At 36.0% G+C, this 17541-nt stretch overlaps 1 protein-coding gene across 2 annotated transcripts in view; it reads right to left on the reverse strand.

Moving 5' to 3' along the window:
• caskin2 (CASK interacting protein 2) overlaps window positions 1-17541 on the reverse strand; it is a 109855-nt gene that overhangs the window by 55728 nt on the left and 36586 nt on the right. For both annotated transcript variants that reach the window (XM_049464642.1, XM_049464641.1), the window contains exon 3: window positions 8354-8405. In XM_049464642.1, the coding sequence (XP_049320599.1) occupies window positions 8354-8405 (52 nt within the window). The remainder of the gene's footprint in view (window positions 1-8353; window positions 8406-17541) is intronic.

Genomic DNA, 17541 nt, shown 5'->3' on the forward strand with positions numbered 1-17541 from the left:
ACAGAAATATCATGATATTAAAAATCCATATCGTGATAACAGGGCTGTTCTGTCTGTAAAGTAGTCTATTATTTACTGTGAAGCTTTAGGTGTATTTATTGTATAATTGTTTTAGTTTGCAGTTTATATGCATGCACTAAATATTCTGCAATATTATTTTTGCCACATTATGATTATTCTGTTATACTATTATACTATATTCCTGAAATTAATTAATTATTTTAGTTTTTCTATATCGGCAAGTATATCGTTATCACAAAAATACCCTGAAATATCGTGATATTATTTTAGAGCCATATCGCCCACCCTTAATATATGTATATACATATACACAGTATTGTGCAATTTCAGTAAAGAAATAGTTTTCTATTTGTGCAGTAAGTGTTTATTTATTATCTCAGTAAAACACATTAACTCAGCATTACAATAAATACAAACAGCAATTTTACAAAAATCAAAATGTTTTCCATAAAACATCATAATCCTAATCTCTCCTCCTCTTAATCTGAGTTTAATAGAGTTACTGTATTTCTAGTTCTCATCATATTAATCAACACCTGGTTTGGTAAATTAATAAATTGGTAAATGTGGTAAATCAGGTGAGCTGCTGACGGAACTGAACATAATAAACGCATGCTGGCTGAGGAGGAGCATCCAGGAGAAATCTGGAATCTCTACACTTTGTTCTTCAGCTCGGCTCACAGGATATATAAAACATACTTATAGTAAAAATGAGAATTATTCCTTCTTACGTTTTACTGTATTTATGTTTATTTGCATCTGTTTAAATCATATGTGCTGCTTTTTTTTAGCTAAAAACACTCATATTGCTGAGATAAATGGATTAGTGTGATTTGCTTTGGTGCCTAAAACTTTTGCACAGTACTGTATGTTAAAGGTTTAGCAACAGGAAGCACTGACATGGGAATTTTTGGTTTGCGAAAGCTTTAGAATTTTCAGTACCACTTTAAAATAAGACTACCTTTATAAAGGGTTTATAAATGTTTACAGTTAGTTTATTAATGGTTACTAATTAGGTTGTAAATGCCTTAAAAATCATTAATAATCAGTTATAACACATACGTAGAAAGGGCAACAATATAGATGGCTGTGGGTTCAGTATTTGGCAAACAACAGGTCATTGTTGCCCTTTCTACGTATGTGTTATAACTGATTATTAATGATTTTTAAGGAATTTACAACCTAATTATTAACCATTAATAAACTAATTGTAAACCATTTATAAACCCTTTATAAAGGTAGTCGTACCGAATTTTCTATATTTCTGCATAAATATGATCTTAAAACATCATCAGATTTTTAGATAAGTGCTAAAAGAAGACAGAATACTAAATAAAATAACATTGCTGTTCCCATAAATGAGCTGATGGTGTATCTTCACAGTGTGAACGAGCAGCTCAGTATCCTCTGCTGAGACTCGCAAAAGCGCTGCACTGTTAAGATACGAACGTGCCAAAGTCAGAGCTCACCCGCCTCTTAAAGTGAATGATGAACAAAAGACACTCTGATTGGTTTATTTCCCGTTACGCCCAAAATTAACCACAGAGAATTAGTATTAGAACTAAGAGAATTAGTACATGCGTTTTGCACGTTTTGAGCCACGCAAGGTGTACTTTTCCTGTCATTACAATAGCAAAGACACACCGACACGCCCTAAATCAAGCTGCACCATGAGCAATTGACCGGTGTGCTACAGTTCGCTAAAATAGGGCCCTAAATGAAAAGTTGAAGTAAGAACATATACAGTACACAGGACAGGTATTACATACAGTAAATATAATTTTATTAATTTTACACTTTTTAAATAAAAGAGATGCAGCTGAAATAAATAAAAGATCAGAATGTACTATACACTGCTCTGGCTCTAGTTTAAAACTAGGTAAAGTATTTTATAAGTAGAGCAGAATAGTCAGGATGATGATCAGGGGGATGATATTGCTTTCAGTGCGTTTGTGAAACTCAGTATCAAAGCTGGATCTTCAGACAGAGATTTCCCAGCATGCTCCTGGATTTGGTTGAATGATCTCGGATCATATACCCATTCATCTTACTGCCACTTCTTCTCTCAGTGTGTATGTATGTGTGTGTTCTCAATGTGCAACAGATTAGCAAAAACAGACTAAATGTACCAATCACGCACACACACACACACACACACATTGAAAACCTCTGGAATATAATCAAGAGGAAGATGGATGATCACAAACCATCAAACCACCAAACTGAACTGCTTGAATTTTTACACCAGGAGTAAAGCAGCATAAAGTTATCCAAAAGCAGTGTGTAAGACTGGTGGAGGAGAACATGATGCCAAGATGCATGAAATTAAAACTGTGATTAAAAACCAGGGTTATTCCACCAAATATTGTATATTTCTGAACTCTTAAAACTTTATAAATATAAACTTGTTTTCTTTGCATTATTTGATTGTTTGAAAGCTCTGCATTGTTTTTGTTATTTTTATAATTTTAACTTAACTTATTTTCTGCAAATAAAATGGGAAACTGATTCAGAAACTAAAGTGGTCTCTTATTTTTTTCCAGTGCTGTATATATATATATATATACATATTCATGTCAGTTTCACTTTGTTCTGATTACTTACTGTATGTGACAAATGTAATTTAATATATGCAATCTTTTAATCTTCTTTGTTTTTATTTTTCTATTTATTTTATCTTATTTTTATTTCTTATTTTATATTTTATTAATATTTAATAGTATTTTATTTTCTTATCTTACACAATAATTGCTCTTTTGGGTTTAACATGTTCCACAAGTAATGCAAATTACATCACTTTCTCCTAGTCTCCTAGAATCCTTAAATCCTTTTCTGAATCTCACATTTAATCAAATTTTAATGAAGTTCTATTAAATTCAGTTCCATTATTAAGAATTACACTGCTGAGGTAAATCTAACGTGTTTTTTTTAAATGTTCACTGTTTAGTTATAAAAAATGCTTTATCTTTAAAAAGAAATACAAACTACAATTAAGCTATTTAATTGATTTAGTGGCAGTAAAAAACAATGTTAGATATGTCAGATTTCAGCCAACTTGTTTTCTTTACAAAAAAGGCATTTTTAACTTTTAATAATAAATAAAAAAAAATAAAAAACGTGCACAGAACCGTCCGTCACGGCCTGTAGAAGAGCAGTTTTGCAGAGTTTTTATCTGGAGGTCCTGCTGTTGTATTTCTCTCATATAGAGCTGATGATCTAAACCTCCATCTACAGGAGAGGACAGCCCCCCCCCCCCCCACCCGCCCCCAGCTCATATCACCCCCAGAATAAAGGAGCTCCAACACCTTCACCAACAGCTTCACTTCTCATCCGGCTGAACGGAAAACTCCCCAAACGCAGAGCGCTAAAATAACACAAAAATAAGTGAGCTGACAAAGTGTCTAACTCAAAAACACAGTGCGGTTAGTGAGCGACACCCGTCTGAAGCATGAATGACACCATAAATATCATCACCTGAAGCTCAGCACTCAGACACATCTCAGCGTTTCTCCTCCCAGAATCCTCTTACTGTACTTTTCACACTATAAGATGCACCTAAAATCCTTTAATTTTCTCAAAAATCACCAATTCTCCTCATATTACAATCTGGTGTTCCTTATGTATGAATTCTATCAGTCAGGTATTAAGGAGCAGTAAAGACACTCATTCAAAAAGTACAGAGTCATACAGGAGATTCAGTTTAGTTCTCCAGCACTAAGACTGGAGCAGTATTAGCAATAGCTGCTAACCACTCTAAGCGCTAGCTCTTTCCGTGTTAAAATAAGCTACATGGGACAAACCAATAGCTAATATCACCCTGGCTTACCAGAACACTCAGGGTTCCTCAGTGTAGCGCTTTCGGACAGCAACTAGCACTAGCACAAACAATTTCTAGTGCTAGTGGTTAGCTGCTAATGCTACTAATGCTGCTGCACTCAGCCTTAGTGCAAATCTGGAAATCTAAGTTCATTGTAAATAAACAGAAGTGCTTTTTTTTTAAGAATTACAGTTTTGTTTACTTAGCTTAGCTTTACAGTGGAGAGTTGCGAGTGGCTTGGTGGGGTGACCTGCTGAATTAAAAAGGGAAAAAAAGGCGACAATCCTGTTCCTTACTAGTCTCGCTTTATGCACCTTATAATCTGGTGCGCCTTATAGTGCGAAAAATACAGTACATTTTTAAGTTACAGCTTTGTTATGCACTCAGAGTCCATGGAGTTCAATGAGGCAGAAATCTCAAAAGTCATCCCGCATTAAACAACTTTAAAATCACGAGTTTTCCTGCCACAAGTCATTCTTTAGAATAAAAAAATTATGTAAGTTTAATTTAAGCCAAATTTGCAATACCACATAGGAGATAACAACTTAAATCAAACTTATATCTATTTAATTTTCCAATATGTTTAAGTTCTATTGTTTGGTTGTTTGTTTTGCATTATTTCAATCTGTTTTTTGAGTATTGTTTGTGTGTGTCAGTATTTATGTACAGTATACTACATTCTTAAGAAGGAGAAGTCATTGGCACCGAGTGATCCAGTGGACTTAAGCGCTGCCACTATGATCGGGAGAACGCTAGTTCGAATCCCGGTCATGGAGCTTGCCATCAGCTGCCGGATCCCAGAGAGAGCAAAATACTCCTTGCTCTCTCTGGGTGGGTACAGTACAGTAGATGGAGATCTCTCTTTCCCCTCATCACTCCTAGGGTGATGTGGATCAGCACAAGGCTGCATCTGTGAGCTGATGTATCAGAACCGAGTCGCTGCACCTCCGAGCGTTAGCGCTGTGATGCTACTCGTCAAAAAAGTTCAAAAAGAGGCGGAGTCTGACTTCACATGTGTCGGAGGAGGCGTGTGCTAGTCTTCTCAAATTCTGGTGTTGGAGCATCACTGGTCAAGTTGTCAAACTATGGTGGATATACAGCTGAGCAGCAGCTGAGTGGAAGAAAATGGGAACAAAATAAAAATTAATTTTATATGAACAAAAAATAAGTGGAAGTCGTTCATGTAAAATGTTCCCACAAAGTTGTGAACATGAAATTGTTGTTCTTTCCACAGGAACTATGAGGTCGAGCCCCTTCTGAAAAAATAAAACCTACACTCTAATGATCCCCCCTCTACCAAACTTTACAATTCATGGAATTCACTCCTCCTGGGCTCCTTAAAAAAATGAACCATTCTTTTACTAATGTTTGTAGAAGCAGTGTTAGAATGCCTACCTGCTCTTTTTTATTATTATAAATATTATATATATATACACAGAAGAGATTCAGGAACACCTTTAGAGTTCAGTGATCTGGATATTATCTGGATGATTAGTAAGCAGATACTTTTGCCAATGCACTGCAAAAGCAAAGCATGCAAACAAGAAAGCAGAGAGAATCAAACAGTGACTTTATGAATTATCTGATTGATCAATTGCATAAAGGAAGCGCAGAAGAAATGCGGACAGACAGGCAGGAAGAAGGAGAGGAAAAAAGGAAGATAAAGGAAGACAGAAAGTAGGGTGTTGGAGCGAACAGTGCCAGTAGCGCTGATGAATAATGAAATGTTTTTCCTCTTCCTCGGCTGCTGCTCCCCGAGGAGGACGTTTCTCAGCTCTTCCTCCTGCTCATGAAAGCACAAATTAGCGCTCAAACATGCTAATGTTCATCTCCTGACTCCATCACAGAGCTCGTTTCAGCTCCTGCTGCTGCCGCCATCACCTCCGAGATACCAGAGCAACACTTTATACAGATTCCTCAGATTCAATACACTGGCCAATCACAGTGGAGTCCCCAGGTTCAAATCCTGACAGCCTGAAGATACAAGAAGCTAATTTGGAACCAGAAGGTTGCTGTTTATTTTAGATTACAAGATGCACTTAAAACTTAAGATCCTTTAATATAATCCAGTGCTCCTTATGTATGAATTCTACCAGTCAGGTTTCAGGTAACCCTTTGAACTCTAGGCTGTTTTGGTGTGTTTTTTCTCCGTTTTTGTTTTCAGTTCCTCTTTCAGGTCTTATAACACAGTAATTATATCAGACAGACACATGCCCTGATCTCTTTTACTCCAGAAGACATACGGCTGCTCAAATATATCATCATTTAAAATGTAAAAGGAAGCAGAATTGTTATATTTTCCTGGAACTGATCATGTTTTACTCAAAATTTTACTTATTTTTGAATGTATAGACTTTAAATATATTCACACCTAAGATATCTTTTCAAAAATGGTTAAAAGCATAAGAATATTGATGATTTGAGTTCATTACATGGATTATTAATTATTACTTTGATAAAATACATGGAGAAACAGCATCAGGCGGATTTATTTTGTTTTTCTTGATAATCAATAATCACACCTCTAGGATACATGTAGATACTAAAAACCTGACACTCAGAGCAGCCTATACCTTTCAGTATTTTAATCAGGACACACAAAGAAAACTATATACAATAAAAATTTAAACTTTTTAGTCTAAATAAATACAAATTTAGTTTAGTGCAAAATAACTACTTAGTAAAAATGTTCAAGTAAAATAAAAACTATATAAAGTAGTGCGCACACCATACCTAGCTTTAGTTTGAGTAAAGCAGGTAGTTTCACACTTTTGAGTCTTTATTTACTGATATTATTTGGTTTGAAACATCATATAAATATGTTTGAAGCACTAAAGGTAAATAATATTGGTTGATGAAGGAGATTTTTCACTTTTTTAGGTGTTTTTCTCTCAATGGGTTTCTTGTAGATTTAGCTTTACTGCACTTAGTAAGTGGTGCTCACCACTTTTTACATAAAAAAAAATACACCACGTCCCTTAAGGGGCTCTGTAGTTTGGGTTATATAATTACCTTTGGTTGGATTTAACTAATAACAAACAGAAGTACAGAAAAATAAAATTGTGATTAACTGTAATTCCGCAAATGTTGTGGAAATAAGTCACTATAGGATGGGCTTTAATTCATTTAAGTCATTAAAAACCAAACTAACGCAAGCCTGGAAATCTATCAGTTTTGCTGCATGATATTTTATATATCCCGGACTGTAGTTTCTTGGACTACATGTGGTCGTATGAGTGAACAATAAGAAGAGAACAGAAAGCTGAATATTCTCACACTTAAAGCAGAATTGAGAATAAAGCTGCTGCTTTTATCTGCACTGTATTCTGTACAGTGAGTGGAGGAGAAGCTTATGCACTATTATGATATCTGTCATTCTCTCAGTTCAGCCTCAGGCTGAGTTATTCTGAAAGGAAACTCTAACCGGTAAGAATTACTGCAGAGAAAAGAACCACGAGAACCTCACTGAAGATCACACAACCACCTGAATCTACCATACCAGATACAACACGGGTTCAGATCAGACACGCTTATAAAGAGACACTAAACAATAAACCATTTATTTTTCAATTAACAGCTGAAATTTCTCTGAAGTAATAAAACAAACCAGTCCTGCTTAAAATTATTAAAAATATTTCTTAACCTTTAAAAATGCTTTTATTATGGTGGATTTTATTTCTGCCTCTGCAGCGCCCCCACAGGTTCAACTGTGCTATAGGTGAGGATGAAGTTTCTGTGTACTTTGGTATGCAGACACATTACAATATGCAAATCAGTTAATTATTAATCCCCCCTTGCTGATGTCCAATCATCTGTGGCTCACCGATATCAGAGGCACACTACTGCTGCTGCAGCTCAGCCAATCAGCTCTCCCTCCTGCCCTGCCTTTAAACCCATACATCACACAGTGCTCCTTCCAAACAACCCCTCCCATTTCTAGAATTTTTCACATTTAAGCTGAGGGTGGAGTCTGTCTGTTTCTTTGTCTCTTTCCTCATATTTGTCTGTCTGTATGTCTCTTTTTTCTCTTTCTTTCTTTCTTTCTTTCTGTTGGTCTGTCGGTCTCTGTCTATCTATCTATCTATCTATCTATCTATCTATCTATCTATCTATCTATCTATCTATCTATCTATCTATCTATCTATCTATCTGTCTTTCTGTCTGTCTATCTATCTATCTCTGTCTTTTAGTCTGTCTGTCTCTCTTTTTTCCTTCTATCTGTCAGTCTGTCTTTATGTCTCTTTTTTCTGTCTGTCTGTCTGTCTGTCTTTCTCTCTCTTTTTTCTTTCTATCTGTCTGTCTTTATGTCTCTTTTTTCTATCTATCTATCTATCTATCTATCTATCTATCTATCTATCTATCTATCTATCTATCTATCTATCTATCTATCTATCTATCTATCTATCTATCTAGTATTGACTAGTTAGTATCCACTGCTATTGTCCTGTCCCATGACTTTTGGCATGTTGGCAGTTGGAAGACTGGTGTAATACGTAGAACAGGATCAGAACTCACCCGTCTGAATCCTGGTAGTTGACGTTGAGTCTCTTAGTTGAGCCCAGTAACTCTGAAAAACAGAGAAAAAAAGAGGAAAGTGTGAGAAAACCACGATCTTCAGCTCATCCGTCAGCAGCTGATCCCTCCATTACACTCGTTTCACACGTTCCACCAATCCACCAATCAGAAGCAGCTGGAGAGTGATGGAGCTTTCTTATTGTTATTGTTCTGCCAGGATTACCCAGCATTCCTCACAACTGTCCAAAAAAAAAACTAAACTAAAGGAACCACTTTTGGGTCATTCTATAGAAAAATCCACGTTTGGAACAGCAAAATGTCATTGTTTTATTTATTTATTTATTTATTTATTTATTTTGGCCTGCCAAACCCCCCCCCTCTTCAGAGGACTATTTAAGATTTTATTTGTATTGGTTATTCATCATTTGCAGAAGAATAGGGACATAAGCAAACATGAAACTCACAAAAGAAAAAGAAAGAAACCAAAAAAAGGAAGAAGAAAAAATTATAAAGAAAACAAAAATTAAACAAAATTTGATTTTAAACTTAAATATTTAAACTTAAACATTTCGACTCTGTTATTACATAACTTTATCTGTATAACTACCAGTATACGATCTGTATAAATACACATAAATTAACACTTAGTAATAGTGTACATCATTGTATATTGATGTCAGCAATGACAGCAATACCGAACACAGTAACACCGTCTGTCTGCCTCTCTCTCTCTCTCTCTCTTTCTCTTTCGCTCACGCTGCCTGTTGGTCTCTGGCTCTCTCTCCTGCTCGCACTGTCTGTCTCTCTCTCTCTCTCTTGCTTATACCGTCTGTCTGTCTCTCTCTCTTTCGCTCGCTCTGTCTGTCTCTCTCTCTTTCTCTTTCGTTCACACCGTCCGTCTCTCTCTCTCTTTTCTTTCGCTTGTGCCGTCTGTTTGTCTCTGCCTCTCTCTCTTTCGCTCGCACCGTCTGTCTCTTACGTTGTCTGTCTGTCTGTCTCTCTCCCTCTTTCTCTCTCTCTCTTTTGCTTACGCTGTCTGTCTGTCTCTGTCTCATTCGCTCACACCATCTGTCTGTCTCTCTCTCTTTCTTTTTCACTCACACCATTTGTCTTTCTATCTCTCTCTCTCGCTCTTTCGCTGACTGTCCGTCTGTCTCTCTCCCTCGTTCTCTCTCTCTCTCTCTTTCACTTGTGCCATCTGTCTCTCTCTTTCTCTCTCCTTAATCTTAACAATCTAATGCTGATATTTCTTAAAAAGAACTGAAACACTGAAACGCATGCAGAAATAATCAGTTAAAGTAATGATGTTGTTATTGTTGTTTATTGTTTGTTTGATCCAACAAGATCTAAAAGATGTATATATATATATATATATATATATATATATATATATATATATATATATATATATATATATATATATATTACAAATGTACAGTAAATTAATCAGATATTAGGTGGCAGTTCAGGAGTGTGACAGCTGTGGGAAAGAAGCTGTTCCGGTACCTGGTGGTCTTAGTACGGACACTCCTGTAGTGCCTCCCAGAGGGCAGGAGAGTAAAAAGTCTTTTTCATGATGACAGTAGGAGAGAATCCTGGTTTCAGTATTTAATAATAAAAAAGCTCAAAGCCCCAAAACGCCATTCCATTCCAAAAAACTAAACATGATTATGGAGGCTATACAGAATGCCCAACCTCTTTATTTTTACCACCGACCGTACTGAAAACGTACCGAACTGTGGAGTTTATACTGAGGTGAGAACTGAACCGTGAATTTTCTGTACCGTTACACCCCTACAATACAGTATATATGTTATATTGTGGATGTATTGATCACAGTTTGAGTTTGAGGCTCACAGATGAGGCAGTGTGAGAGTATATATGTAGCTCAGTGTGGTGTACAGACTCACGACTGCACTGCTGAGAGTTCTCTAAACAGAGCTGCTGATGATCATGCAGAGAATAACACACCAAATTAGGAGAGATCTGCCTTCAGTAAACCTCCAGTAAGAGCTCCTGCTCTCCCTGCATCCTCCACTGCATTTATATACTACAACTGTTAATCTGGGTTATAATAAGGGCTGTATAATACAGCATATATCATCTCAACAATGCTGTCATAATACATACATAAATTACTTTAAAACAGAACATATTATACCTCTTTTACACAAGTTACACATGTGTAATAGAAGCAGGAAACTCGTTATTTTAAAGTTCTTATAACAGCTCCTTCATCTGCTCACTTACAGCCACAGATAGTGGGTACAGATTCCTCCCTCAGACAAAGTCTACTGGCTGATCCTGTTGTGTACAGTCTGAGGTTCTCAACCACAATTACTGAAACAGCATTTCTTTATCTGATCTAGTGGATGGGGAATAATTTAGTAAACATTTTAAAAAAGTATAAAACAAACCAGAATCAGATTTTTTTATTGATTATTTATTTTATATTAATTTTATTATTATATATATATATATTTTGCACATGGGAAATGAGAACAGTGTGAATTTTTATTTTGCTAAAAACACTAAAAAAGTAGAACCTTGATGGGATTTTTACTTTCTGGACCCGGACTCTATCCACCTCTGTGTGTAAGTAACTATAGGTTTGAATAGGATCTCCGGTGAATTTGGTGTTTTACTCTGAGAGACTCTAAGACTAGGTCAGTGGCTGAACTGCACTTAGCAGGACATTATTACACATGTTATAAAGTAACATATGACATTGCAAAGACTGTTATTAGTGTAAAAATGTCTATTTTAAAATAGTTTCTAACTATTGTCCGTCTTGCTGTTAGCCAATCAGAGGCGATTTGTTTGCATGTATGAATATTCACAGCGGGCGTCTGTGACTAATACTAAAACTAATACTAGACTGAATAAAAACTTACAAAAACTAGGCACTAATAATAAAAATAATAAAATAATAAAAACTAGCAAACTATAAAAAATAATTTAAAAATAAAAATGAAATAAAATTAAACTATAGTAAAAAATTAAAACCTTGTGGCACACCTTTATCACACGGTCAGATAAATCCATTACCCTGGTCTGAAACACTGTCAGTGGGTTTATTCATTAATATTTCAGTGTTTGACTCGTCTCAGTGTCATCTCAATGTCACTGTCAGACCACAGTGCTGAAGAAAAATATATACTTAATTATACTTAAAACATATTGAGAAACGTCTAAATACGCTGTAAATATACTAACAGATTTATGTACTCACTTAAAATATATTAAAAGTATATTAATATTATGCTTTCATCAAATGTTTGAAAGTAAACCTTAATGATACTTAAAAATATTTTTCCAAATATACTTTTGCACGTTTAGCAAAGTGTGTTAAAAACAGCTGTTACAATAGTTCACTAAAAGTACAATGTATCATGTGACTTTTTAGAAAGTAAATTAAATTACTACATTGGTAAAATGTTTAAAAAATATATATTTAGGTATTACATTAATATAACAGTTCAAATGCATTTCAATGCAGGAAAAAAATTTATACAGTATAAGTAAATTATAGGATACATTGTTGAATAACATGCTATGTTGTAACACACTAATATTAAAATATATTTTGACACAAAATGAAGTATACTAGTAGAAGTGTGCTACTTACAAAAAGACAGGAACAAGCAGCATATTTGTACTCTAATGTAAATATAGATCAAATATATTTAACATCAATTCTTACAGGCAGTGCATTTCTAATAAACCTGATGTATAATAAATATTGACACAGTTGTAATACTCTAATAATTAAATGTATTATAATTTTACTGTAAGCATATATATATATATATATATATATATACCAAAATATGGGGTTAAATACATGAAGTAGTATAAATGTTTAAATGTTTTAAAGTATATTTAAAATACTGTAATTCCATTTTAGTACAGTTAAGAACACTTAGCACAATTTAAAAAAGTAGGACTTTTGTATTATTTTTATACAGTAATTAAAGTAGAATAAGTACAAAAGAAAAAAAGTTTTATTTTATCACTCTTTAAATATACTGATTAATAATAATGTGGCTAAAAGAACACTTTAGTGCACTATAGCATAATAATGCTTAGTATACTTTAATCTACTTTATTTCACTAGGGGCAGCATACTGTACTTCAGTTTTTCTTTTTTTTCTACTTTTCCTACTTGTTTCCTGCTTGGAGATAAAAGCACTGTAACAATTGGTTAATAATACATATATATATATATATATACACAAAAATATTTAAAATAGTATATATTATACATTTTAGTACAGTTAAGTACACTTGGCACAATTTTAAAAATGTAAGACTTTTGTACTATTTTTATACAATAAAAGTATAATAAGATAAAATAACAAGAACACTTTAGTGCATGTATTATTATTATTATTATTATTATTATTATTATTATTATTATTTACTTTATTAACGCAGTTACAGCCCTGTTATTAAGCGTAACAGCCGTGTATTACTGTATTATATTTATTAAGATTTTGTATTTTTTATTTTATTTTACTTTTATTTCTTTTTTTATGGAGTAATTAGATGCGCTGTAGTACAGTAGTTTTTAGGTTTTATAGTGATGTTCTTATAATGATGCTTCTGCGATGTAGCACTTTGAGATTTGTTTTAAATGTAAAGTGTGTTACAAATAAAATGTATTATTATTATTATTATTATTATTAATAAATATCTCAGTATTACAGATTCACCTGAGAACAAAAGGAAATCTGATCTATTGAATATATTAAACTAAAAGTGCATTTCATAGTATTTTTTTTTAAATACTCTATATTGTACTTTTTAAAAAGTATGATCAAAGTTTACTTTCAAACATTTGATGAAAGCATAATATTAATGTACTTTTAATATATTTTAAGAAAGTACATAAATCTGTTAGTATATTTACAGCATAGTTAAACATTTCTCAATATGTTTTAAGTATAATTAAGTATATGTTTGTTTTTTTTCACCAGGTTATATATACATATATTATTACCCAATTGTTACAGAGCTATTATCTCTAATAACTGATATTAAAATTATGAATAAAAAGTAGAAAAAAGGAAACTGAAGTATGCTGCCCCTAATGAAATAAAGCAGATTAAAGTATACTATTTATTATTATGCTAAAGTGCACTAAATTGTTCTTGTAGCCACTTTATTATTAATCAGTATATTTAAAGAGTGATAAAATGGAACAACTTTTTTTTGTACTTATTATAATTTATACTTAAACTTATTCCTAAAATATACTTATTATACTATACTTTAAGTCTTACTTAAATTGTGCTAAGTGTACTGAACTTTGAGATTTGTTTTAAATGTAAAGTGTGTTACAATAAAATGTATTTTTATTATTATTATCTTTATTAAATATCTCAGTATTTCAGATAAACCCAGGATTCACCTGATAACAGAAGGAAATCTGATCTGGGTCAGAGAGAGGAAAGATGCTGAGCAGGAGGAGGAGGAGGAGGAGGAGGAGGACGAGGAGGAGGAGGAGGAGGACGAGGACGAGGAGGAGGAGGAGGACGAGGAGGACGAGGAGGAGGAGGAGGAGGACGAGGACGAGGAGGACGAGGAGGAGGAGGAGGACGAGGACGAGGACGAGGAGGAGGAGGACGAGGAGGAGGAGGAGGAGGACGAGGAGGACGAGGAGGAGGAGGACGAGGACGAGGAGGAGGAGGAGGACGAGGAGGAGGAGGAGGAGGACGAGGACGAGGAGGACGAGGAGGAGGAGGAGGACGAGGACGAGGAGGACGAGGAGGAGGAGGACGAGGAGGAGGAGGACGAGGAGGAGGACGAGGACGAGGAGGAGGAGGACGAGGAGGAGGAGGAGGAGGAGGACGAGGAGGAGGAGGAGGAGGACGAGGAGGAGGAGGAGGAGGACGAGGAGGAGGAGGAGGACGAGGACGAGGAGGAGGACGAGGAGGACGAGGAGGAGGAGGAGGAGGAGGAGGACGAGGAGGACGAGGAGGAGGAGGAGGACGAGGACGAGGAGGAGGAGGACGAGGAGGAGGACGAGGACGAGGAGGACGAGGAGGAGGACGAGGACGAGGAGGACGAGGACGAGGAGGAGGACGAGGAGGAGGAGGAGGAGGACGAGGACGAGGAGGACGAGGAGGACGAGGAGGAGGAGGAGGAGGAGGAGGACGAGGAGGAGGAGGAGGACGAGGAGGAGGAGGAGGAGGAGGACGAGGACGAGGAGGAGGAGGAGGAGGAGGAGGACGAGGAGGAGGAGGACGAGGAGGAGGAGGAGGAGGACGAGGAGGAGGACGAGGAGGAGGAGGACGAGGAGGAGGAGGACGAGGAGGAGGACGAGGAGGAGGAGGAGGAGGACGAGGAGGACGAGGACGAGGAGGAGGAGGAGGACGAGGAGGAGGAGGAGGAGGACGAGGAGGAGGAGGACGAGGAGGAGGAGGAGGAGGAGGAGGACGAGGCGGACGAGGAGGAGGAGGACGAGGAGGAGGAGGAGGAGGAGGAGGAGGAGGAGGAGGACGAGGAGGAGGAGGACGAGGAGGACGAGGAGGAGGAGGACGAGGAGGAGGAGGACGAGGAGGACGAGGAGGAGGAGGAGGAGGAGGAGGAGGAGGAGGACGAGGAGGAGGAGGAGGACGAGGAGGAGGAGGAGGAGGAGGACGAGGAGGAGGACGAGGACGAGGAGGAGGAGGAGGAGGAGGAGGACGAGGAGGAGGAGGACGAGGAGGAGGAGGACGAGGAGGAGGAGGAGGACGAGGAGGAGGAGGAGGACGAGGAGGACGAGGACGAGGAGGAGGAGGACGAGGAGGACGAGGACGAGGAGGAGGAGGACGAGGAGGAGGAGGACGAGGAGGAGGAGGAGGAGGAGGACGAGGCGGACGAGGAGGAGGAGGACGAGGAGGAGGAGGAGGAGGACGAGGAGGAGGAGGACGAGGAGGAGGAGGAGATGTTGGAAGTGTCCATGGTCTCTGTGCTGCAGAGCTGTGGAGCTGTGTCATCATTTAACCCCACTCTGAGACACACAGCGCTCATACCTCTTATCTCCTAATAGAACGAGACACTGCCGATTCTGTTTCCCTTCATACAACAAAATCAGAGACTGCTCATAAAAACAAATCCCTCAAAAACACTATAAAGCTAAAACTACACTACGCCAGCGCCTTTACTCTTTAAAGGGCGTTTTCACATCAGCACTATTTGATCCATGCTGTTTACACACTGAGTGCGCAGTATGTGCTGAGTTCACTGCTTGCAAATTTCCAGTGTTCTGTATTAAATCAGCTTCACACTGTACATATATACAGATATACAAATATACGCACTGTAACACAGAATTTCTTGCTTTATTTAATTTCTTTCTTTTTTATTTACAGCTCTGACCAATCAGAGGAGACGATGTGCTTGCATGGTTTATTAACACGAATTTTGCTGCGTTTAGGTTTGTGCCTGTGTGAAAACAAACCAAACAGAGGGAGAAAACGCATCTAACTCCAAATACACAACCTCTTTTTACACAAGTTACACAAGTATGAAAGAAGCACAAAACTTATTATTTAAAAGTTCTTGCATCTCCCTCATCTGCTGACTTACAGCCAAGAACGCCAGGTACAGATCCCTCCCTCAGAAAAAGTCTACTGGCTAATCCTACTGTATCATGTCCAAGGATTTCAAACAACAGACCGAAATGGCATTTCTTTATTTGATATAGTGGGTGGGGAAATGGCATTTTAGCGATGCCATGCAGAGAATCTCTATAGAGGAGAATACGCACTTAAAGTGAGTCCAACATGAACGAGTTCATATGAAGCAACTGAGCAAAATCAGAGGTTATAAATGTCTGATCTGTTTTATACTGAAATATCTTCTTATGTCCTCGACATAGAACTGCATCAAATGTTTCAGTGCCACAGACAACATTTTTCATCATTTTGAACTCCAGTTTTAAACCTTTTAAACTCAGTGCTCTACCTGTATCTTCAGGATCTGTTATTTCTACAATTATTGATTTATTATTTCTAGTAAAAAATACAACATGGTCAATAATAAATGTGTATATATATTGTATAAATATATATTAACCTAGTGATAAAAAGTGTAGATTAAAGTATACTAAGCATTATTATGCTATAGTGCACTAAAGTGTTCTTGTAGCCACATTATTATTAATCAGTATATTTAAAGAATGCTAAAATGGAACAACTTTTTTTGTACTTATTATACTTTAATTACAGTATAAAAATAGTACAAAACTCTTAAAATAAAAGAAAACTATTTTAAATCTTTTTTTTTTACTATTTTAAATATATTATAATTTAGGCATTTCTTAATATGTTTTAGGTACAATTAAACAAAGGGTATATACTGTATATTATTACCCACTTGTTACAGAGCTTTTACCTCCAAGCAGGAAACAAGTAGACAACTGATATTTAAATTATAGATAAAAAGCAGGAGACATTTATCCATAAACATCTGAAACCTGATTACCAGAGGTGGAAAAAGTACTAAAAAATTGTAATTAAGTAAAAGTACCTTTACTTTGCTAAAGTTTTACTCAAGTAAAAGTAAAAGTACCCATCTAAAAATCTACTCAAGTAAAAGTAAAAAAGGACTCAATTTAAAATGTACTTTGAGTAAAAGTTACATAGTTACTTTTAATTATTTGATGTAAAAAAAGTAAAAGCAAACCATAAATTAAATAGTTTTTAATGAACTATTTTTCCACATAATAATTTAAACCTTTCAGGCAGTATTTGTTCAGACCAGCCCATAAAACATTTTTAGTGTTATAGGTTTCTATGATCCATTTTTTTCTTTACTGTTAAAAAGTCAAAAAGTTATCGTCATATAGGCGACTATAAACTGTATTTTTTATAGTTTACAGTTCATTATTATTTTTTAACTTGCCATTGCTATGCTTTAACTGGTATTTACATGTTTTTTAAACATTTAAGCAGATTTTTTAATGATAAAATACTTACCACCACATGCTTTCTCAGGTTTTCTCCCAGCATTTCATTTTTTACTCAGTAATTGGGAGTTTTCCAATGTAGCAAAGTAAATTACTTGTGTCAAAATGTACTTGAGTAAAAGTAAAATTACCTATTTTAAAAACTACTTTAAAAATTACAAATTACTCATAAAATCTACTCAAATACAGTAACTTGAGTAAATGTAATTAATTACTTTCCACCTCTGCTGAT

The sequence above is a fragment of the Astyanax mexicanus genome, chromosome 15, assembly GCF_023375975.1.
Source record: "Astyanax mexicanus isolate ESR-SI-001 chromosome 15, AstMex3_surface, whole genome shotgun sequence".
NCBI classification, from domain to species: Eukaryota; Metazoa; Chordata; class Actinopteri; order Characiformes; family Acestrorhamphidae; genus Astyanax; species Astyanax mexicanus.